We start from the raw sequence: 23,448 nt of genomic DNA, 5'->3' as shown, positions 1-23,448 counted from the left end.
TGGGAACGAATAAAAAAAAAGTTAAAACGTTTAGACTCTTCTAGCATAATCTATCCTCGTTACCTGTTCTTTCAACAGAACTTCGACGGCCTTCGCTTCCTCGTTCAATAGATCCTGTTCTAGTTGAATTCTTTCCGCATTTTGACGTCTCAGCAACTCGCCTTGATCGAGCATCTTCCACGAAGAAGAAGCAGGATTCAGAGAGGCTTTCGTCGTCGTTCGTTGCATCTGCGCGTGCACCGGCTCGCCGCCTCCCAAAACGAGCGAACCGGACGTAATTCTCTCCAAAAGATCTTGCAAAACGGCAGAAAGCTCCTCCTCTCGTTCGCCTTTTCGCATCCATTTCACCGACGATCTTCGTCGACCGACTGCCGCCGCCGCCGGTGTCGCAGTGCCGGCAAACGCTTCGTCTTCCATCAAATTCGCAACCGTTTGTCGTCTCCGCTCGATAAGACTCTTCAAATCGATTCCCTCCAACATTGCCTTTAGGTTTTCCGTCTGTTGACACATTCTCTCGTAGAACGACTGCAAGTCGTGCTGCTGTCGAGCCAGTTGCGATTTCACGTGCAAATTCTGATCTTCCAATTTGTCGAACAACGTTCGAACGCCAAAGTTCTCCAATTCGAATTCGTTCTGATTCTCGGCGCCGGGAATTGGCAAGCGACTCGACGACGGAGTGACGTCCGTCGAGGCGCCGACGCCGACTCCTCTCGGTCCTAGCATCATTTCCGCGTATTCGGCATCGTCGCCGGCTCCTCGCTCTCCCGGAGCGTAGATAATTTTCGGATCGTCGACCTTTCGATATTTCGGTCGAAGAGCCCTCGGCGGAGCGAGACCGATCGCTTTGGGTCGCCACACGATGACGGCAATCAAAAGAACGAGAACGATGAATGCGATCGTGCCGATGACTCCGAATATTATCGCCCAGTTCGGTTCGGTGTTCGAAACGGGCGCTTTCTTGACGCTCAACTCCGTCAGCGTCGAGCTCGTCGGCGATAACATTCGTAAGCCGTTTTCTGCCAGGCATTGGGTCGACGACGGCAAGACGACGACAATGAGTTCTTGAACGGTATCGACGCTATCGTGAAAAACGTACGTGCCGGGAGTGTTGAAAACGTGAACGAACGTTTCGATGGTGACGTTGCCTTGAAGGTAGTCGGCTAGTTGAGTAAAGGCGCCGAAATCGAACTCCTCGTTCGAATTCAGCAGATGATCTTTCGTATAGATGGGATATTGAACGTGAGTGTCGTTCACCCGATAGAGTCGAAATGCAATCGCTTCGCCTTCGACGAGGCAAACCAACGGATTCGCGACCGTGTTTTGGCGAGGAGGAGACGCGGCAACAGTGGCGCGTTTTCTTCGTTTTCTGCTGGGTGATTCCACGCCGAATGCTTCCTCCGCTTCAACGGGATCGCGAGCGATGTAGCCGGCAAAACCGACGCCGTCCGCCGTCTGAACGACTTCGACGTGCGTGGCAGTGGTGCCGACGTTCGGCGAGCTGAACGAATTCGTCAACTGTAAGTGCGTAACACCGCCGTCGGTCGACGTGATTTCTACCGAAAGTGTTCCAGACTGGATGACAACGGAGAGGTCGGGTTTTGTTGACGGACAATCGCCTTCGCAAATCGACAACGCCGACGACTGTTTGCAGTCACATCGACCCAAAGTGACGTCCAATTCCACGGCATCCAAGTTGCTCGTAACGTTTCGACATCGTTCGCGACAGTCGATCGTCGACACGCACAGGCGCGTCGCCGCATCGCGAAACTGCCCCGCTTGACACAGCTGATCGACTTTGGGCAAGCACGAGTCTCGAGCGTCGGTATCGCTCTCCTCCACGTCCGCCTCGCTGAAATACGAATAGCCGCTACGGCATATGCAAGCGCCGTTCGACACCTGAAAAGCGCGATTCGTTCCAATACACTGACACGTCGTGTGTCCAACGGCATTTGCCGTTGTCGCGCTGCTGCCGCACGGACGACAAAACTCTTGACCGTGCCACGGTTGGAAAGTATCGACGGCACACGAACGACACGCCAAGTCGTTTACTGATCGAACCGATGGGTTGTGAGTTCCGTTGGAACACGGAGATGGAAACGCAGAAAGAGCCTCGCAATAGTGACCCACCGTGCAATCGATTGGCGGCGTAGTGAGAGCTTCTGGACAATAGTAACCGGCCGGACAATCCTTGCAATATTTCCCGTCGCGTTCGTTGCTGTACGTTCCACCGGGACACGCTTGGCACGAATTTTCCTTGCTCGATCGATTTGGAGACGTCGTATTACGCGCGATGTAGCCTGGTCCGCAGCTCAACGGAACCGCGGTGTTATTCGGACAGTACTTCGGATATTCGCACGGCGTGGAGAAGTCCGATCCGTTTGGACAGAAAAAGCCGGCCGGACAGTCGTAAGGCGACGCCGTGACGGGCGGACAAAAGAAACCCGGAGGACATAGAGAGAAATTTGCCGATCCTTGTGGACAAACGTATTTGGACGGACACGGTATTCCAGCGACGTGACTTTCGTTTAGTGGTGGATGCGGACAGTAGTAGCCAGGCCGGCAGAAATAGCATTCGTCCTGTACGGCCGCTCCCGTTTCGTTTCGCATGGTGCCGCCAGCGCAATACGGCGACTCCTCGCCGCCTGGACAATAGCGTCCGGGAGGACACGAGTAGGGCGCGTAGTCAACAATTCCGACGTCGTCGCAAAAGAATCCGGCCGGACACGGAGAGCAATCGCCTACGTTCGAACCGGCCGTTTGATTTCGATAGCGATTTCGCGGACACGGTATGGGAGCCGTGTCGCCTCTTGGGCAGTAGTGACCGTGGGGACACGGCTTTGGAATAGGATCGCCTTCAAGACATTCAAAGCCAGCCGGACAGGCACCGCAGTCGAAAACACTTTGTGCACCTTCGTACTCGTTTAGCGTGTCGTTCGGACACGGCACGGGCAGTAGTGTTCCTTCAGGACAATAAGAACCGGCAGGACATAGAGCTCCGACTATAGGATGTGCCGTCGTCGCGTCGCTAGTGCAGATGTCGGCGGAACAGTTGACGGTCAGCGAGACGTTGGGTAAAACATTTCCAAATTGATCCGTGTAGTTCGAAAAGCGAAACGTCGAATCGGGCGCCGGCGACGGATTTCCGCTTATGCAGAGAAACCCGGCGGCACACGGTCCGGCAATCTCGCCGCTAAGACAGAAAGACGACGTCGGACAAGGAGTGCAGTGCGACGGCAACGATCGACCGTCGCGATCCTCGTTGGCGTACGATCCCGGTAGACACGTCGGCGGATTGTTTCCCGTTCCTTCTGGACAGTAATGACGTTTCGGGCAAGGTTCTGGATTGATTGTAAGGGCTGGACACTGATATCCCGCAGGACATATCTTGCAATTCGCTTCTCCTTCGCTGTCCTGGTAATAGCCTGCTTCGCACGGCATCGGATCGACGGATCCTAGGGAACATTTGTGTCCTTTGGGGCAGAGACGATCGGCCGGCGTCGACGTATTGCTTCCGTAGCCCTCGGGACAATAGTACCCGGGCGAGCAGAATCCAGACGGGTGACTCATACCTTCCAATTGACAAAAGTATCCGGACCAGCAAGGAGAACAATCGTCGACCGATTTTCCGCCAGTGATATTTCGCATTTGTCCGCGTGGGCATGGGATAGGCGCTTCGGTTCCTTCTGGGCAGTAGTGTCCTTCGACGCACGGGCCATTGCCGTACGCATCCGCTGAAGGCGACGGCGAGTCAGCACGCCTGTTACAGAAAAACCCGGCGTTGCACTTTCCTTCGGGACGAGTAAGATTCGTGCGTTCGCAATACGTTCCCAAAAGACACGATTGGCACTCGGAACGGTTTGAAAGACTAATCGCATCACTGAACGTTCCCCGAGGACACGGCTCGGCGAGATAACTTCCCGTGGGACAGTAATGACCCGCTAAGCAAGGCAGCGGCTTAGTCATATTGAACTCCGGACAAAGATGGCCTGGATCGCACGAAAGACAAGAACCCTGTTTTTCTTTGGGATTGTACGATCCGAGATGACATCCTTCCTCGACGATCGCGCCTTCTTCGCAGAAAAATCCCGCCGGACAAATGTAGCCTCCCTCGGCGAAATTACGCGGCGTCGGAGTGGCCGATCCACCGGTGCAGATATGACCAGCAGCGCACTTGGGCGCCTCTGTCAATCGCGAAGATCCGTCGACTCGACAAAAGCGACCGGGCGGACAATCTTCGCAGCCGTTCACATCGACAACGCGAGTCACGAGCGACAGTTTACCCGACGGGCACAGAGTCGGCGACGACGATCCTTCGGGACAATAGAAGCCGATAGGACATTCGCCGCTCACTCTAAACGTGTCGTTGCTCTCCCCGCTTCCGCTACCCGATAGGAAATCGTCCTCGATCGGCATCGACGTCGTATCGCTGCCGACGCAGAAGAATCCCGCCGAGCAATTTCCGCTCGGCGCCGTGAGCGCTTTCGCGTCGCAGAATTTCCCCGGCAAACACGGCGAACAATCGTCCTCGCTACTCCCACCCAAAAGCTCGCCAAACGTTCCGGGCAAACACGGCTTCCAATTCTGTCCGGTTCCGTTTGGACAATAATAACCGTGCGGGCAAACAACCGGATCGACATTGCTGTTACTACCGTCCGAATAATCGCAATAGAATCCCGCCGGGCATACGTCACATCGGTCTTTCCCCGTCCCACTTTGATACGTTCCGGGCGGACATACGACCTCTCGAGCGCTTCCCTCGACGCAAAAATGTCCAGCTGGGCAAGAAAATGCGACGGGAGAGTCGACAGTTTGATTTCCGGGACAATAGTATCCTGCGCGACATTTACCCGACGTTTGATTCAATCCCGTGCTGCCGCAATATTCGCCCGGCCTGCATGGCAAGCAATCGCCAAGGCGTTCGTTGCCGTACGAAGGCGAGTACGTTCCGATGGGACAGTCAATAGGAACTTCGGTTCCTTGTGGACAATATCGCCCCGGTGGGCATATATACTGATCTGGAGTGCTCGAAACTCGGCAGTAGAATCCCTTCGAGCAAAGTCCCGTCGGCTTGGCTAGTCCGTACTCACTGCAATACATTCCGCCTGTACACGGAGACGGTTCGGGAGATCCGAGTGGGCAGAAAAACTTCGGCGGACAAATTCCGCCCGTCGATTTGTTCAGTTCCGGACAGACGCAGTCGAATTTGTCGAAGCAAGCTGAACCACTAAATTCCGTTACATTGCTGTATGTCGTCACGTTCGTTCCGTTGGCAGTCGACGACACGTTCTTTATAGTCAAGATCGAACTTGAGACGAACGGGCGAGAACTGGAGGACGCTCCCGAACAATAAAATCCCTCGTCGCACAATCCGCTCGGTTGAGCCAAGCCGTGCTGATCGCAATAGCTACCTGGTGGACATGGCTTACAGCCTTCGCTTTCGTTTGCGGCAGCGGTAGCGTTGTTAAAATAGCCGGGACGACACGGATATTGAGTGCTGTACTTCGTGCCAGACGGACAAAAGTAGCCTGGTGGACATGCAGATGGATTTTCCGTCATTTCAAGGCAGAAAGAACCCGCTGGACAAACGCTGCATTCAGCTTTTCCGGCAGACGAATATTTTCCAGCTGGGCACGGTATCGGAGTTTGTGTGCCAACGGGACAGAAATGTCCGCTGTCGCACGGCCCGCCAATTCCCGTGTGAACGCCGCTTGCAGGAGCGCTCACGTTCACGCCCGAATGACAATAAAAGCCGGCATCACAGAAATCCGACGGGCGAGTGAGTCCAACGCCGCCGCACGCGCGACCGCCGTCGCAGTCGCGGCACTGATCAACCGAGCGCAAACCCGTTCGATTTCCATACGTTCCTTGCGGACAGGGAACGAGATCGAAGCCCGTTCCTTTAGGACAGTAGTAGCCTTGCGAACACGATTGAGGTACCACGCCGTCGATGCAGAAGAACCCGATTGGGCAAACGTAGCATTCTCGCGCTCCCGAATGATTCGTATACGTTCCGTTGGCGCAGAACTGATGGAACGAGGAGCCTTCGACACAGAACGAACCTTTGGGACATATGCCGCCCGTCACCAAATCCGTCGGAGTCGAACTCGCCGCTCCGCTCAAGCAATAGTATCCTTCGGCGCATTTCCCGCTTACTTCCGTCAATCCCCAACCGCCGCAATAGTGTCCACCTGAGCACGGCAGGCACGCCGTAGACGAATTCGCTCCGCGCGACGGAAGATACGTTCCAGGCTGACAAGGAAGCGACTGCGCGGAGCCAACCGGACAATAATGCCCAGCAAGACACAGATCGCCATACGTTTTATTGATTGGAGCTGATTCCGTCGAACCTTTCAAACAAAAGTGGCCTTCGTTGCAGAAAGCGTAAGGATCCTGGTGACCGAAACTCGGACAGTAGTAGCCGGCTTCACAGGGAGTACACTGGTCTACTGAAAGAAGTCCGGTCTTGTTGTTATACGTGCCTGGCGGACAATCAAACCCGCTGCTCGTTCCTTCAAGACAGTATTGCCCTTTGGGACAAATATCTCCAGTCGTTCCGTCGGTTGGCGTAGATGATTTCGCACCACTGAAACAAAGATGACCGGCTTGGCAGTTACCAGTCGGTTTCGAAAGACCGCTTCCCTCGCAGTAGAGACCAGCCGGACAAGCAAGACAATCGGCTAAACTGATCAAATTCGTCACGTTGCCGTAGCTTCCAGGCGAGCAAGGATGTTCGCGAGCACTCGCCGTTCGAATAGGACAGAAATATCCGACAGGGCAATCGATTGGAACGATGATGCCGCGAGAGCTATTATTACCCAACTCGACGGGATCGCAGTAGTAGCCTTCCGGACAGTCTCGACACGAGCTCGCTTGTTCTCTTGGCTGATATTCGCCTGCTGGACAAGGCAACGGCACAGCGCTTCCATTGGGACATCGATTTCCTTTAGGACATTTAAACGTTGGCGGTGTAGGTACCGTTTGATTTTCCGGGCAGTAGAATCCGGCGCTGCACTCTCCTCGCGGTGCCGTCAAACCCGCGCCGTCGCAGTAAAAGCCTGGCGTACACGCCAAACACTGACTAACTTCGATATTGCCAACATCGCTGGAGAATGTTCCGATTGGACAAGGATACGGCACACCTGTTCCTCTCGGGCAATAGAAACCAGCCGGACACCGTCGGTGCGGCGGTCTCGCTTCAGAAGCGTTTCCGTCGCAGTAATAGCCCGAGTCGCACAACCCGGTTGGCGATGAAAGTCCGTGGTCTTCGCAGTAACTTCCACTCGAGCACGGCGTCGGACACGACGATCCTTCCGGGCAGTAGAAACCCGGCCAGCATTTGCCACCCGGCGATGCCGCTTCCTGACACGAACACTGAGACACGTACGATATCGTTTCGTTTACTGACGGCAAAGGAGTTGCCGTGTCCGATCCCCCGGTGCAGAAGAATCCCGCGCTACAGTTGCCACTTGGAGTCGAGAGGCCGGGACTGCTGCAGTATTGACCGGGAGGGCAAGACAGACAAGCCGAATCGTCGGTCGCCTGTTCGACAGGATTATACGTTCCAGGTGAGCAAGGATGTTGAAAAGCGCTCTGAGTGCCATTAGGACAGTAGTGACCGACGGGGCACGGTTTATTCTCGTAGGTGATCGTTCCTTCGGGGCAGTAAAATCCGGCGATGCAATCCACACACTCTTCCTGTTGAGATACGTTCGTGTACGTTCCAGCTGGACACTTTCGTGGAAACGTCGTGCCAGTCGGACAATAATGACCAGCCGGACAAACGCTCCCGTTTCCGCGATGGTTGCTTACTCCCTGCACCGGCGAGATCAGGTCCACGCCGGACGTGCAGTAGAATCCCTCTCGACACGAACCCGTTACCGAGTCGCTTCCCGCTGCTTCGCAATAGCTACCTCCGTGACAAGGCGTGCACTGATTCGAGCGACTAAGACCCTGACTTGCGCCAAAGGTTCCTCGCGGGCATGGCCTCCAATCAGCACCCGTGCCTTCGGGACAGTAAAATCCACGCGGACACGCCAACGCTCGACTTCTCTCCGTGCAGTAGTGACCAGCCGGACAGACGTAGCACTCGGACGCGCCCGTGTGATTCATAAACGTTCCATTTAGACAGTCAAGATACGTGGGCGATCCTCTCGGGCAAAACGCCCCGACCGGACAAATGTCTCCAGTGATGCCGTCAGTCGGCGTGCTAGTGTTCGCTCCTCCGAGGCAATAGTACCCCGCACTGCATTCATCCGTTACGTTGCTACTTCCAACGCGACGACAGTAATATCCTTCGTCGCACGAAACGCAATCCGACTCGTCGTCGTTGCCAACTGAAGACAGATACTTTCCGCTCGGACAAGGTGACGGCTTCGCTGTTCCTATGCGACAATAATGCCCGATGGGACACCGATCGCCGTACGATTCTCCCACAGGGTGCGATTCTGAACTTCCTTGCAAGCAATAATGTCCAGCGCCGCATCGTCCACTTCCCATCGATGTCGTCACTCCTGTAGCGCCGCAATAGTATCCCGCAGTACACGGCTTACAGTCGCCTGCTCTCGCCGCGCCGTATTCGTCCATGTAAGTTCCTATCGGACAATTTTTCGCGACTAGAGTCGATCCCTCTTCGCAGTAGCGTCCTGGTAGGCAAAGGCCACCCGTACGATTGTCGGTCGGTGTTGCAACAGACGCACCCAATTCGCAATAGTGACCTGCGCTGCAAATGCCAGTCACGTTCGTTCCGCCCGCTATTCCACAATAAAACGTCGCCGGACAGTCGGTACATCGACTTTCGTCGTACAAGCCTTCTTTCGAGCCGTACGTTCCGAGCGGGCAAAGATGCTGAGTAGCCGATTTCGTTCCAGGCGGACAATACGATCCGCGAGGGCACACGGACGGCACGACAACGCCGCGCAAGCTTTTAAATCTTCCTGTAAATCCTGTATTATTCGTCAACGGCACGTCGAGATCTTCGTAGTCGCCAAACGCTTCGCAGAATTTTCCCGCCGGACATTCCGTGCAATTGTGTTGTCCCCAGTGATCCTGATACGTGCCTGATGGACATCCCGTTTGATTTCCGCTTCCTTCCAAGCAAAAGTGACCCGTCGAACAGACGAAATCCAACGGTTCGGATCGATTTTGTCCGCCAGGACAATAGTAGCCTTGACTACACAAGCCCGAAGGTTCCGTCTGCGCGTAGCCCTCGCAGTAGTAGCCGGCCGTGCAGGGAATACAATCGTTGAAACTTCGACTACCTGTTACGTTAGAAAACGTTCCCGGCGGGCATCGTTGCTCGACGGAAGTTCCTTCAGGGCAGTAGTGACCTCTGGAGCATTGAACGGCATTTGGTAAAAAGTCTCCGCCCGCGCAGAAAAACCCTGCGTGGCAAAAACCCGTCGCTTGTTCCAAGCCGCTTCGATCGCAGTAGTAACCGGGCGGACAGTCAAGTGGAGTCGACGCGCCTCGAGGACAGTACGTTCCTCGCGGACAAATTCCGCCCGTTCCGTTGATTGGCTGATAAGGACACGAAGCGAAATCGTTTGTCGCGTAGCTGTCATTGTAAGTGGGATGGGGCTTGGCTGCGAGAGCGCCTCGACTGCAGTAATATCCCGGCGCGCACAGTCCTGAAGGAACGCTCAGGCCTTCTTCGCCGCAATATTTTCCCGGTGGACACAATAAACAATCCCTTGCGCTCTGACCCATCGTTCGATTGTTATACGTTCCCGCTGGACAAGGGAATTGATAGGCGAATTCGGTTCCCGCTGGACAGTAAAATCCTGCAGGACACGGCGCGTCGGAAAAGGTCGTCGAATTGATGAGACAGTAGAAACCCGGCTCGCATTGAGTACAGTTCGCTTGGTGAGTGTGACTGTTGTACGTTCCTGGCAGGCAACCGCGCGGAGAAGCGCTGCCTTCCGGGCAAAACGATCCGACTGGGCAAAAACCTCCTCGACCCTTGAAAAGACCGACGGGAACACGTCGATCCAATCCTTCCTCGCAATAGTATCCTTCAGCGCAGAGTCCGCTCTCACTGGTCGCTCCCAACTGATCGCAATAGTATCCAGGTGTACAAGATTTGCACTGAATCTCCGCGTGCAAGCCGACGGCATCGCTGAAGGTTCCCGTTGGACACTTTTGCCTATCGTATCCAGTTCCTTCAGGACAGTAAAATCCTTTCGGACAAACGACAGGAAAAACTCGATTTATGCAGTAAAATCCCTCGGGACATACGTAACATTCAGACGCTTTTGTGTGATTCATGTAAGTGCCGTTCTGACAAGGAGATGGCTGGCTGCTTCCTTCTTCGCAATAATGTCCGACAGGGCAAATATCGCCCGTTACGCCTCCGTCTATCGGACGACTACTGTTTGCCGCCAGAGTGCAATAGAATCCTTCGCTGCACGGACCGCTCACTTGGACTTGACCGAGTCGATGACAAAACGAGCCGGGATCGCACGCAGAGCATTGATCGCGTTTCGTTGCACCTGTCGTGTTCAAATACGTTCCTACTGGGCAAAGCCGCGGCGTGTGCGTGCCCTGCGGACAATAAGAACCGCTCGGACACACGTCGCCGTACGATTCGTTTCTAGGATTCGGCAGAACCGCTCGAGATGAGCAAAAGTATCCCGCAAAGCATTTTCCGCTCGGAATCGACAAACCTTTCTCTGTGCAGAAATTTCCGCCAGGGCACGACTCGCACTCCGACTCGTCTCTCAAACCGGTGATGTTATTGAAAGTTCCGACTGGGCATTTCACCCCAACTGACGATCCAGCTTCGCAGTAGAGTCCAACAGGGCAAATATCACCAGTAAAACCGTCAGTTGGGTCTAAGACTTTCGCTGCTTTCTTGCAGTAGAATCCCGCCGCGCAAGGCCCTGTTGGTTCCGTTAGACCCGTTGATCCGCAGTAGAATCCAGGCGAACAGTCTACGCATTCGGCCACCGTTTCCAAATCCGTTTTATTGCTGAAAGTTCCATTGGGACAAAGGTGTTCGCGCGCCGTCGCCGTTTCAGAAGGACAATACGATCCAGGTGGGCAACTCGACGGGATTACAACGCCGCCGTTTAATTCGACCGAATCGCAATACTTTCCAGGAGGACACGCTTTGCATTGCCATCTTCCGAATTCGTCTTGATATGCTCCCGACGGACAGTCAAGTGGCAAACTGCTGTTTGATGGACAGAAATGTCCTAGCGGACAAACAAACGCGTTAGGAGTCGACACGTTTTGACCTTCTGGGCAGTAGTAGCCTTGATCGCAGACGCCGTCGGGAAGAGAATTGCCCGTTCCACCGCAATAGGAACCCGGCGTGCACAAACGACAGTTTGAAAAGCCTGTATTGCCAAAATCGGGCGAGAAAAAGCCAGACGGACAAGGAGTGGGAACTGCCGTTCCATTCTCGCAATAATGACCCGACGGGCAAATTCCATCGCCTGGATTCGGCACTTTGTTGCCACAGCTACAGTAGTAGCCGGCAACGCATTCTCCACTCGGACGACTCAGTTCGTAGTCGCCGCAATAACTTCCCGGCGTGCATAGAAGCGGAAAACTCGATCCTTCAGGACAGAACGTTCCCGGCGAACATTTTCCACCCGTATAGTTCCCCGACGGACACGAACAATGAGATGCGTTGCAAGAGTCAATGACCGGCTGCGGTTTCGACGAATTCGCGCGTCCTGTGCAATACCATCCCGGCGAGCAGTCGCCCGTCGGCGCATTCAATCCCTCTCCGCCACAATATTTTCCGCCCGGACAATCGCTGCACGACGATTCGCTCACTGCGCCGCGATACTCGTTGAACGTTCCAGGTGGACACGGAAATTCGCCCGGCGCTTTTGTACCCGTTGGACAATAGTTACCCGTAGGGCAGACGGTAAAGAGATACGTGACGAACGATTGAAGGCAGTAGTAACCCGACGGACAGTCCACGCACTTCGCTTGGCCCGTTCGATTGTTATACGTTCCGGCTGGACACCCAATCGGCGACGACGAACCTTCAGGACAATAATGTCCCACAGGGCAAATCGCACCATCTCCAGTGTTTCCACCGTTTGGAAACGACGTGTTCACACCGCGCTCGCAATAGTAACCAGGAGAACACAAACCGGTAACGTTCGTTTGGCCAACGTCAGCGCAGTATCGACCACCGAGACATTGCTGGCACTCGCTAGCATTTTGCAAGCCCGTAATCGAGCTGAAAGTACCGGCAGGACAAGGTTCGTAATCAAAGCCAACGGACGCTCCGCAATAATAGCCGGCCGGACAGGGATCCGGCGTGAATCCGCGCACGCAGTGAAAACGTTCCGGACAAGCGTAGCATCGATCTGATTTCGTGTGATTGACGTACGTTCCGGGAAGACATGCCGACGGCTGAGACGATCCTTTCACGCAGAAAAATCCCGCCGGACATACGTTGCCGACGACGCCGTCGACCGGAGTCGCTGTCGGAGATCGCGACGAACAGAAGTAGCCCTCTTTGCAGTCGTCCGTCGGCGACGTCAATCCTTTGGTGCCGCAATATTTTCCACCGTCGCAAGGCGTGCAATCGCTTTCTGATTTCTCTCCGGTTACGTTGAGATACGTGCCAAGCGGACACTTGTGCGGAGTCGCCGTTCCGTTGGGGCAATAGTGACCGGCATAGCAGACGTCCCCGTACGACTTTCCAACTGGATTCGACTCTATAGCGCCGCCTGAGCAGAAATGACCAGCGTCGCACAAACCCGACGGTTTCGTTAGGCCTTCGCTGTCGCAGTATCTTCCCGCAGTGCAGGCCCTACATTGACTGCTCGTTACTAAGCCAGATGAATTGCTGAAGGTTCCTTTCGGACAGCGTTCTCCCAAGAAAGACGATCCCGCCGGACAAAATCGACCAGGTGGACACACGTTTCCCGTGATATCGTCGAGAGGATTCGGAACTGCGGCCCGTCTGTTGCAATAATAACCCGGCGAACATTCGCCGGTCGGCTTCGTCAGTCCCGTGGATCCGCAGAAATTTCCCGCTGTGCAGTTCGTGCACTGATACTCGCTGTGAAGACCCGACTGATTGCTGAAAGTTCCGTTCGGACAGGGATACTGTTGACCGTACTCGGTCCCGTTTGGACAGTAGTAACCGGGCGGACATAAGGCGGGAACGTACACGCCGAACGTGTTGTCAGATCTCGCTATACAAATAGACGTATTTGACGAGCTCTCGTGCGGATCGCAGTAGTACGATGCCGGGCACGAAACGCATCGACTCGCTCCTTCTGAAGGCGAATAACTTCCCGGAGAACACGGCGCCGGTATCGCAGATCCTTTCACGCAAAAATGTCCTCTTGGGCAAACGTAGTCGATCGGTGTAGCTTCCCTTTGACCACTCGGACAATAAAATTTAGCATCGCATTGGCCGGTTGGAGTCGTAAGACCGACGCCAGCGCAGAAAGATCCTTCGGTGCAAGCCGAACATTCGCTATCATTAGTCAGTCCCGTTTGATTGGAGAAAGTTCTGATAGGGCAGCCTGTCGGAGCGGCCGATCCCGTTGGGCAATAGGAACCTGGTGGACAGGGGGTGTTAGGAGGATCAGGCTGCTTCGCTCCGCCAGGGCAATAGTATCCGCTTGCGCATAGTCCGTTTGGCAAGCTGAGTTCGTTTCGGCTGCAGTACGAACCGCCTGTGCATTGCAAAGGATAGGCCGAGCCTTCTGGACAAAACGTTCCCGGCCAGCATCGACCGCCTGTGTAATTCAACGCCGGGCACGAGCACTCGGAAATATTTGAAGCGAGATTTCGAGCCGTAGGTCTCGGTGATGCCGATCCTCCGGTGCAGTACCACCCGGGAGCACATTTTCCCGTCGATTGACTCAGAGCGTGACTCGCACAATATTCTCCGGCCGGACACGGTTGACACGATCCTTCTTTGCTGCCACCTTTTGTGCGATTGTTAAGAGTTCCAGGTGGACACGGAAACTGATTGGCATTCTTTGTTCCTGCTGGGCAGTAATATCCCGCTGGACACGGCGTGTTTTCATACGTGACTGCTTGCGCGAGACAGTAGTATCGAGCCGGGCAAACGAGACAAGTCGCTCTGCCTGTTCCGTTGTTATACGTTCCCGCTTCGCACGGAAGAGGTCGTTCGCTTCCTTGAGGGCAAAAGTGTCCCACAGGGCAGATATCACCTTCGCCGAGATGACTTAGAATTCCCGGAGTCGGCGTATCTACACCCGATTCGCAATAATATCCGGCGTCGCACGGACCGGTCACGTTCGTCTGACCCAATGAATCGCAATAGGAGCCCGGACTGCATTGTCCGCATTCGGACGCATTTCTTAGATTCAAACTGGTACTAAGTGTTCCTCTCGGGCAAGGTTGAGGATTTCCCGACTCCGCCGGACAAAACGATCCCGCAGGACAGTCAATTTGCGCTTCGCCGCCCGGACAGTAGAATCTTTCAGGACAGGCATAACAAGCGGCGGCGCCCACTGCATCCATGTAAGTCGTCACCAAACATCGAATATGATACGCCGAGCCTTCAGGACAAAAAGATCCTACAGGGCAAATATCGCCCGTCTGTCCGTCGCGTGGCCGACTATTGTTTGCCCCACGTACGCAGTAGTATCCTTCGCTGCAGTTTCCCGTTACTGCGTTCAGGCCCGGTGACAGACAGTACTTCCCTGGATCGCACAGCACGCAATCGTCACTGCTATTCGCGCCTGTAGTCGGTAAATACGTTCCTGATGAACAAGGCTCTGGCGACGCCGTTCCCTCAATGCAGTAATGACCCGTAGTGCAAACATCGCCGTAGCTCTCGCCGACTGGATTCGGCTTTACGGCGCCGAGACGACAAAAGTGGCCAGGAGAACACGGACCCGTCGGTGCCGTCAAGCCTTTCGTTGCGCAATTGTGACCCGGCGTGCATTGTCGACACTGCGAACTCTGCCGCAGTCCCGTCACGTTGCTGAACGTTCCTTCGGGACAGAGCGTTCCTCGAGTCGAACCGGCCGGACAGAACGATCCAGCGGGACAAATATCTCCAGTGACGCCGTCTCTCGGATTGGGTCGATCAGCTCCGCTATGACAGAAGTAGCCCGAATCGCACAACCCAGTCGGATTGCTCAGTCCTTTTGTACCGCAATACTTTCCTGGCGAACAGCTCTGGCAATGCGCTACGGCAGAAAGACCAGTTCGGTTGTTGAACGTTCCTGTTGGACACGGATGTTCAAATGCGCTTGACGTTCCGTTGAGACAGTAATGTCCGGACGGGCAAACCGACGGTATGACGACGCCGACGGTAGTGTCGAATCGGAACAGGCAACCCGTTTCGTTAGCTTCCGTATTGTCGCAGTATTTTCCAGTTGGACACAACTTACATTCAATTCCACCGTCTTCATCTTGATACAATCCGGAAGGACACGGCTCCGGTAGACGACTTCCCACTGAGCAAAAGTGTCCTTTTGTGCATTCAAATCCAGCTGGAGTCGGCGATTGCTGCCCTTCAGGGCAATAGTATCCAGCGCTACAATTTCCACTTGGCTTGGTAAGCCCGCGTTTGCTGCAGTAAGTCCCCGGTGTACACGGTAAGCAATCGTCTTGCGACACGCCGCCCGTATCCGGCGCGTAGCTCCCTGCGTCGCATTTAGTCGGAATCGCCGATCCGTTGGGGCAGAAGTGACCAGCGGGGCACAATCCTTCAGGCGGATCCGCTCGAACGGATCCACGACTGCAGAAAAATCCGGCAGCACAGTATCCTGACGGAGATGCCAATCGGTCGCTCGAGCAGTATTGGCCTGATGTACAGTCAACCGGATAGGAAGACCCTTCGGGACAAAACGTTCCGACCGAACATTTTCCGCCGGTGTAATTGAACGCCGGACACGTGCATTCTGACGTCAAATTGCTGATCGGTTGGGGTCGATCCGTGTTTGATCCGCCAGTACAATACCATCCCTCTGCGCATTTTCCTGTTGGTCGAGAAAGCCCCACACCCGCGCAGTATTCTCCAGGCGGACACGACAAACATGCCGTATTGTTGTTCGATCCATTGACTGGATTGTAGGTACCCGTGGCACACGGATACTCTCGAGGACTTCGCGTTCCTCGTGGGCAGTAGTGTCCAACCGGGCAGACGTTCTCTTGAAAACTGCTTGAATTGGCATAGCAGTAGAATCCTTTTTCGCACGGAGTACAAGCTGCTTGGCCAGTAGTATCGCTGTATTCGCCCGCTGGGCAATTGATAGGTTCGCCGCTTCCTTCAGGACATTTTGATCCAGTGGGACAAATTCCTCCGTCTCCCGAATGCCCGCCGCTCGGTTCTCTCACATCGACGCCGCTCCGACAGTAGTACCCCGGTGCACACGAACCGGTCACGTCACTCGCTCCTGGATGCTGACAATATTTTCCCGCATCGCACTGAGTGCACTGGTCGATACGGCTAAGATTTCCAAACGGCGCGTAAGTTCCAGCAGGGCATTTCCTCAAATCGTTCTTCGTTCCTTCTGGGCAATAATGACCGGGTAAACACGGATCAGCCGATTTACCCGTAGAGCAGAATTTGCCCGCAGGACAGACGAGACACGCTGCAGATTTAGTTGTGTCCGTGTAGGTACCATTCGAGCACGGAATCGGCGCCGACGATCCCGACGGACAAAAACTTCCGACAGGACACTCGCCGCCTGTTGAATCGTTCGGAGCGCTCGAACTCGCGCCAAGCGAGCAGAAAAAGCCAGCGTCGCAGTCGCCGCTCCACGTCGACAACCCAGTCTCCGCGCAAAATTTCCCTGCACGGCACGGCAAACAGGCAGTAGCGTTCTTTCGTCCGAGATAAGGTTGATAAAAACCAGAGCGACAGGCCGTCGCATTCGGCGACTTCTCCGGACAGTAGTGACCTTTCGGGCAAATATCTCCAAACGTTTCGTTATAAGGATCGGGTCTCGTAGCCAAAAGCGCGCAGAAGTAACCCGCTCTGCAAGGCCCCCTCGGCGCAGCCAATCCCGGTATGTCACAATAATAGCCGCCAGTGCAAGGCGTACAGGCGCTTTTCGATTGAAGTTGAGATCGAGAGCCAAACGTTCCTCGTGGGCACGGTGTGTGAAATCCAGCGCCGCTAGGGCAGTACGAACCCTGAGGACAAGGAGCTCCCGTGCTGTCGTTTCCTGCCGGCGAAGGTGTCGTCGCGTTGATGACGCAGTAGTAGCCGGCGTTGCATTTTCCGTGCGGTTTCACTGTGGCCACGTCTTTGCAATATTCTCCAGGTGGACACGGTAGACATTGCGTTAACGATTCGGCGTTCGTCTCATTGTTGTATGTTCCTCTGGGGCACGGAAATTCGTTCGCAGTTCTCGTTCCCTCCGGGCAATAGTAACCCTTTGGACAATCGACCGGCGTCGTGACGCCGTGAGAGGTAGCGTTTAATCCACTGGCCTTCGATCGAATGGCCTCGACTCGATCACAGTAATATCCAGCCGGGCAAGATAGACAAACTCCCTTTTCTGGAAGTGGCTGATAGGTGCCGGAATCGCACGCACTTTGCGACGAACTTCCTTCGGGACAAGCGTGTCCAGCTAAGCAGCGTTGAGACGGAGGTCTTTGTTGCGTGTCCGAGACAGGACAGAAGAAACCGACGGCACACAATCCGTCCGGTTTAGAGTTTCCATAACCGGCGCAGAAGGAGCCCCCAGTGCACGGTCGACAGTCCGATCGATTTTGATTTTTCGTTGCGCCGGAGAACGTTCCCGGAGGACACGGCTGAGGATATTCCGACGCCAACGGGCAGTAGTGACCAGAAGGACACGCGCCTCCAGTCGTATTGTCTACGGGATTCGCAACGGTCGCTCGACCGCTGCAGTAATATCCCGCTAAGCAGGGTCCGCTGAAATAAGCCAAAGAATCGTTTCCGCAATAATAGCCGGGAGGACAGTCAATAGGATAATCGGAACCAGACGGACAGTACGTTCCCTTCAAGCACTTGCCTCCGACACCTTCATTGATTGGACAGACGCACTCACTCCTCGTCTCGTTGCCGACCTTTTTCGGAGTCGGAGTGTGAGACCCCCGCGTGCAGTAATACCCCGGCGCGCAATTTCCGTCGGGTTCTGGCGTTCCTGCTTGGCTGCAGTACTTTCCTGGCGAACACGGCTTGCATTGCGTGCTTCTATTGGCATTCGTGTAATTCAGATACGTTCCTTCAGGGCAGGGATACTCGGTAGCAAAGCGAGTTCCCGCGGGACAGTAGTGACCTTTCGGGCAATCTGTGTCTTCAAACGTTATTGATCGATTTGGACAGTAATAGCCGTTGGGACAAATTTCGCAGCTCGCCGATTTCGAATAAAGATTATAGGTTCCCGCTTCGCACTGCTGAGGAGACGACGATCCTTCAGGACAAAAATGCCCCGGCGGACATGGGCCGCCAATAGCGGTTGCACTTCCGGGATTCTTTACGTCTGATCGCAATACGCAATAGAAACCGGGATCGCATTTTCCGCTCGGCTCCGTCAAGCCGTCGCCGTCGCAATAGTATCCGTAAGGGCAGTCGACGCATTGACTAACGTTTTTCAGTCCGGTTGCGTTTGAAAACGTTCCGCGAGGGCAGGAATTCGACTGGCCAGTTCCACGAGGACAATAAGCTCCAACTGGACAAACTCCTGATATTCCCTTTGATGTAATACCGTCTGGAGTCGGCGAGTCTGATCCATCAATGCAAAAGAATCCCGCTTCGCAGAAACCCGTTTCTTCGGTTGCATTAGCCAATTGACAGTACTTTCCAGCCGAGCACGACAAACATTGAGAAACATCGCTGATTCCACTCTGCGGGCTAAACGATCCACTCGGACATGGCATCCAATCGTGTCCCGTGCCGGAGGGACAGAAGAATCCCGCCGGACAAGACAAGGGAAGCGAGCTCGCATCAATACAATAGAAACCGATTGGACAGAGAAGACAATCGCTGGACAAAGTCTGATTAGTGTACGTGCCGTCGTTACAAGGCAGAGGAGCTGCACTGCCTGCCGGACAAAAGTGTCCAACAGGACACTCATCGCCCGTTGCGCCGTCGGTCGGCGTCGGCGTCGTCGCTTTTTCCGAGCAGAAGTATCGCGCCGAGCAATTTCCAGACGTCTCGTTTAATCCGTATGCATGGCAATAGTTTCCTCCAGTGCACGGCAAACATTCCGCTTTCGCTCGAAGCCCTCGATTCGGCGAGAAGAATCCCGGCTCGCACGGCTTAAAGGTTTGCGAGCCTTCAACGCAATAGTGCCCCGTTGGGCAAATGTCACCCGTTGTTTTATCGGTGGGCTTCGAAGTTTTTGCGCCGAGGACGCAATAGAATCCGGCGCTGCAATTTCCCGACGGACTTGCTAAACCGACGTCGCCGCAATATTTTCCGGGTCGACAGGGACTGCATTCGCTTTCATTTCGAATTCCGTAGCGGCTGTTAAACGTTCCATTGGGACAGGCGTATTGAAGCGAATACTCCGTGCCACGCGGACAATAGTAACCCGGCGGACACAGAACGGGAAACGATACGCCGTGATCGCACTGAGTCGCATTGAGCAGCGTTCCGTCGCAATAAAATCCGGCCGGGCACTCTTTGCACTCCACCTGACCAAATTCATTTTGATACGTTCCGGACGGACAGGGTCGTTCGACGGACGATCCGGGCGGGCACGAGTGTCCAGGACTGCATCGAAAGTCGACCGGTGTCGAACTGCTTTGACCGGGCGGACAGAAGTAACCTCCGCCGCACTGTTCGTACGGTGCCGTCAGTCCTTGCACGGGGCAGTAAAATCCAGCCGAACATTTCGCACAATCCGCTTCCTCGTCGTTGCCCGTCGAATTGGAGAATGTTCCTATTGGACATTGGATTGGCGACGACGTGCCTTCGAGGCAATAGTGTCCGGGCGGACACACGTTTCCCGTCGTTCCGTCGGACGGTTTCGGCGACGTCGCATTCTGAGTGCAAAAGTATCCGGCAGAGCAGGGACCCGTTACGTTCGACAGTCCGCTCGCATTGCAATAGTGACCTGGATCGCACGGAATCGGTTCATTTGATCCCAACGGGCAATATGATCCCGGAGCGCATTGACCTCCGTTCGACGCGTTGCTGCAAAAGCAACTCGATCCCGACACGACGCCGTCGATGAGAGTCGGCTTGTTCGAAAACGCGCCGCGTACGCAATACCATCCTTCGGCGCAGAGCCCCGTTGATCGCGCCAGTCCGTCGCTTTCGCAGTATTCTCCCGGCGGACAGGGCAAGCAGTCGTCGACGTTCGTGCTCTGAAGAACTGGATTGTACGTTCCTTTTGGGCAGGGGTACTCGTAGGGATGACGAGTCCCGTTGGGACAGTAGAATCCCTCGGGGCAAACCAACGTGAAGTCGGTCGTATTTTCGAGGCAATAATACCCCGCCGGACAGCTAAAACACGTCGATTGTTGTTTGAGATTATTATAAGTTCCCGCTGGGCATCCGAGAGGTACTGACGTTCCCGCAGGACAAAAGGCGCCCTCCGGACACGGACCACCGGTGTCGTCGTTGCCTCGAGGATTCGGCACTTTCGCGCCGCGATTACAGAAGAATCCTTTGTCGCACGGTCCCGAAGGTTCCGTCAAATTTCTCGCTTCGCAATATCGCCCGTCTAGACACGACGTGCACTCCGACGAACCCTCTAGATGAGTCGTATTCGAAAACGTTCCTTCTGGACAGGGAGTGGGCACGATCGAACCAACTTCACAGTAAAATCCTGCTGGACATGGACCTGCCGTCCCAGAAAATCCTTCGTCGGGCGTCGGACTGTCTGATCCGATTGTGCAGAAGTAACCGGCCGTGCAAAATCCAGTCGGTGCCGTTGCATTGAAAGAATCGCAATATTCGCCGCCATCGCACTGAGTACAGTTCGAAGCGGAAACCAGACCGACGTCGTTTCCGTACGTACCCGGAGGACAGCCTCGCCAATCGAATCCCGTTCCAAGCGGACAATAAAAGCCAGCCGGGCAGACTACAGGATCGATACCGGTCTGCGGCGTGCAGTAGAATCCCTCCGGACAGACATCGCATGTCGAGGCTTTTGTCGAAAGCATGTACGTTCCGCCGAGACACGGCGTCGGACTCGTCGAGCCTCGTGGGCAGAAGTTTCCTTGAGGACAGTCTCGTTGAGTAGGCGTGTCGGCACCGCCGTCGCAGTAGAAACCCGGCGAGCACAAGTCGGTCGGTTCAATCAAGCCGGTTCCATTGCAAAATTTCCCCGCGTCGCAGTCCGTGCAGTCGGCGGCAGAAATGCGACCCCCCGTCGCCGCGTACGTGCCACGCGGACAGTCGGACGGCACGCTCGTACCCTGAACGCAGTGGTGTCCTGGAGGGCACTCGTCTCCCGTCGTGCCGTCAGTAGGAGTTGACGAATTCGCGCCGAGAACGCAGAAATATCCCGCGCTGCAAAATAGTCCGGCAGACGTTCTTCCCGGCTCCTCGCAATATCGGCGTGGCGAACACGGCGTACACTCGCTGACGTCACCAAGACCGGTGAAGCGGCCGTACGTTCCACTCGGACACGGATAATCGTTTTCCTGAGCTGTTCCTTCTGGACAGTAGTAACCTCGCGGACAAACAAACGAGCTAAAGTCTATCAGCGGAGAATCGGCCGAGTCGCAATAGTATCCGGACGGACAAGGCAAACACTCTTCCTGTCCCGTAGCATTTTGATAAGTTCCACCGAGACACGGCAGAGGAGAGACGGAACCTTCCGGACAGAAATATCCTCGTTGGCAGACGTATTCCGTTGGCGTGCTGGTCGCCTGTCCCCCGGGGCAGTAAAATCCAGCGGAGCATTTACCATTTGGACTAGTCAATCCCACGCCGGAACAGTATTCTCCTGCCGTGCAGTTTCGACACTGAACGCGCGACGATAAGAGCGTGGCGTTCGAAAACGTTCCGCTCGGACACGGCACCGGATCGAACGTTCCCTCAGGACAATAATGCCCAGGCGTGCAAACGTTTCCCGTCACTCCGTCGACCGGATTCGGTCGTTTGGCGCCACGAAGGCAGTAATAGCCCGGCGAGCATAGTCCAGTTGGCAACGACAGGCCGGGATTGTCGCAATAGCGACCGAGGTTGCATTCGATTGGTTCAGCGGAACCGGTCGGGCAATAGAATCCGGGTTGGCATCGATCGCCGACGGACGTGTTCGTGCAATAGCAGCTATCGGGCGTCGTAAGATTTCCCAGATCGATTGGGTTTTCTGACCACGAGCCTCGACGGCAATACCAGCCGGCGGAACACGGGCCAGCGGGAGCTTGCATTCCCGCATAAGGACAGTATTGGCCGGGCGAACAAGGCGTGCAATCGTCTTGAGACGTTGCGCCCGTGTCGCCGAGAAACGTCCCAGGAAGACACGGATACTCGTTTTGGAATCGCGTGCCACTTGGACAGTAGTGACCAGCGGGGCAGACCGTATTATTATAAGTAGTCGAATTCTCGAGGCAATAGTAGCCTTGCGGACACTCAAAACATTCCGCTTCTCCTTCGTTTGGATTATACGTTCCAGCTCGACATCCAATCGGCGTCGAGGTCCCATTCGGACAAAAATGACCGGACGGACACGGAGCGCCTTGACTCGCTATCGATCCGTCGGGAGTCGGCGTCGACGAGCGTCTCAAGCAGAAAAACCCGCCGTAGCAAAGTCCTGACGGTAGCGCCAAGCCTTCGTCGGCGCAGTACGACCCGAGTCGACAATCGACGCAGTCAGAAAGTTTCGTCTGATGAGTAGAATTCAAAAACGTTCCGATGGGACACGGGTTATTTCGAAAGTGACTCGTTCCTTCCGGACAATAGTGACCGCGTTCGCACACGCCGCCTATTCCGTTAAAAGTGTTGGGCTCTGGATTCGGTACGTTGACTCCTTTCACGCAGTAGTAGCCAGCTTGACACGGCAAAGCCGTCGATCCCGTCACGCCGACACCTTTGCAATATTTTCCGGCGTCGCACGACTGACACTGCGACGCGTTCGTAAGTCCCACCGCCGGACTGAAGGATCCCTCCGGACAGGGCGGCACGGAGTAACCGGTGCCGAGTGGACAGTAACGACCTTCCGGACAATCGAGCGGCAACGTTCCGTTCGGACAGTAGAAACCAGCCGGACATAGATCGCACGACTCGGCTTGCGTGTGATTGTTATAAAAGCCGTCTTCGCAGTGGAAAGGCTGCGCCGAACCGACGGGGCAAAAATGCTCCACGGGGCACACGCCGTCCGACGGCGTCGTCGTGACCGCTCCCGATTCGCAGTAGAATCCCGCCGCGCAATCTTCGTTCGGACTAGTGAGTCCGGGTCGCGTGCACGCTTTGCCTCCGTCGCACGGTTGACACTGCGACTTATCTGGAAGTCCTGTTGTCGCGGAGTACGTTCCATTGGGACACTTGAGGGGAGTATGAGTCTCTGCTGGGCAATAGTGACCAGCCGGGCATATTCCTCCATACGATTCGTTTAC

General features: G+C 55.1%; 1 protein-coding gene across 1 annotated transcript in view; it reads right to left on the bottom strand.

Moving 5' to 3' along the window:
* Positions 1-23,448, bottom strand: part of LOC136188599 (uncharacterized) — a 38,283-nt gene that overhangs the window by 4,879 nt on the left and 9,956 nt on the right. The window contains exon 15 of the mRNA XM_065976346.1: positions 64-23,448. Within this exon, the coding sequence (XP_065832418.1) occupies positions 64-23,448 (23,385 nt within the window). The remainder of the gene's footprint in view (positions 1-63) is intronic.

The sequence above is a fragment of the Oscarella lobularis genome, chromosome 1 (genome assembly GCF_947507565.1).
Source record: "Oscarella lobularis chromosome 1, ooOscLobu1.1, whole genome shotgun sequence".
NCBI lineage: Eukaryota > Metazoa > Porifera > Homoscleromorpha > Homosclerophorida > Oscarellidae > Oscarella > Oscarella lobularis.
Note: the sequence above shows the minus strand (reverse complement) of the source record. Positions and strands in the feature narration are given on the sequence as shown.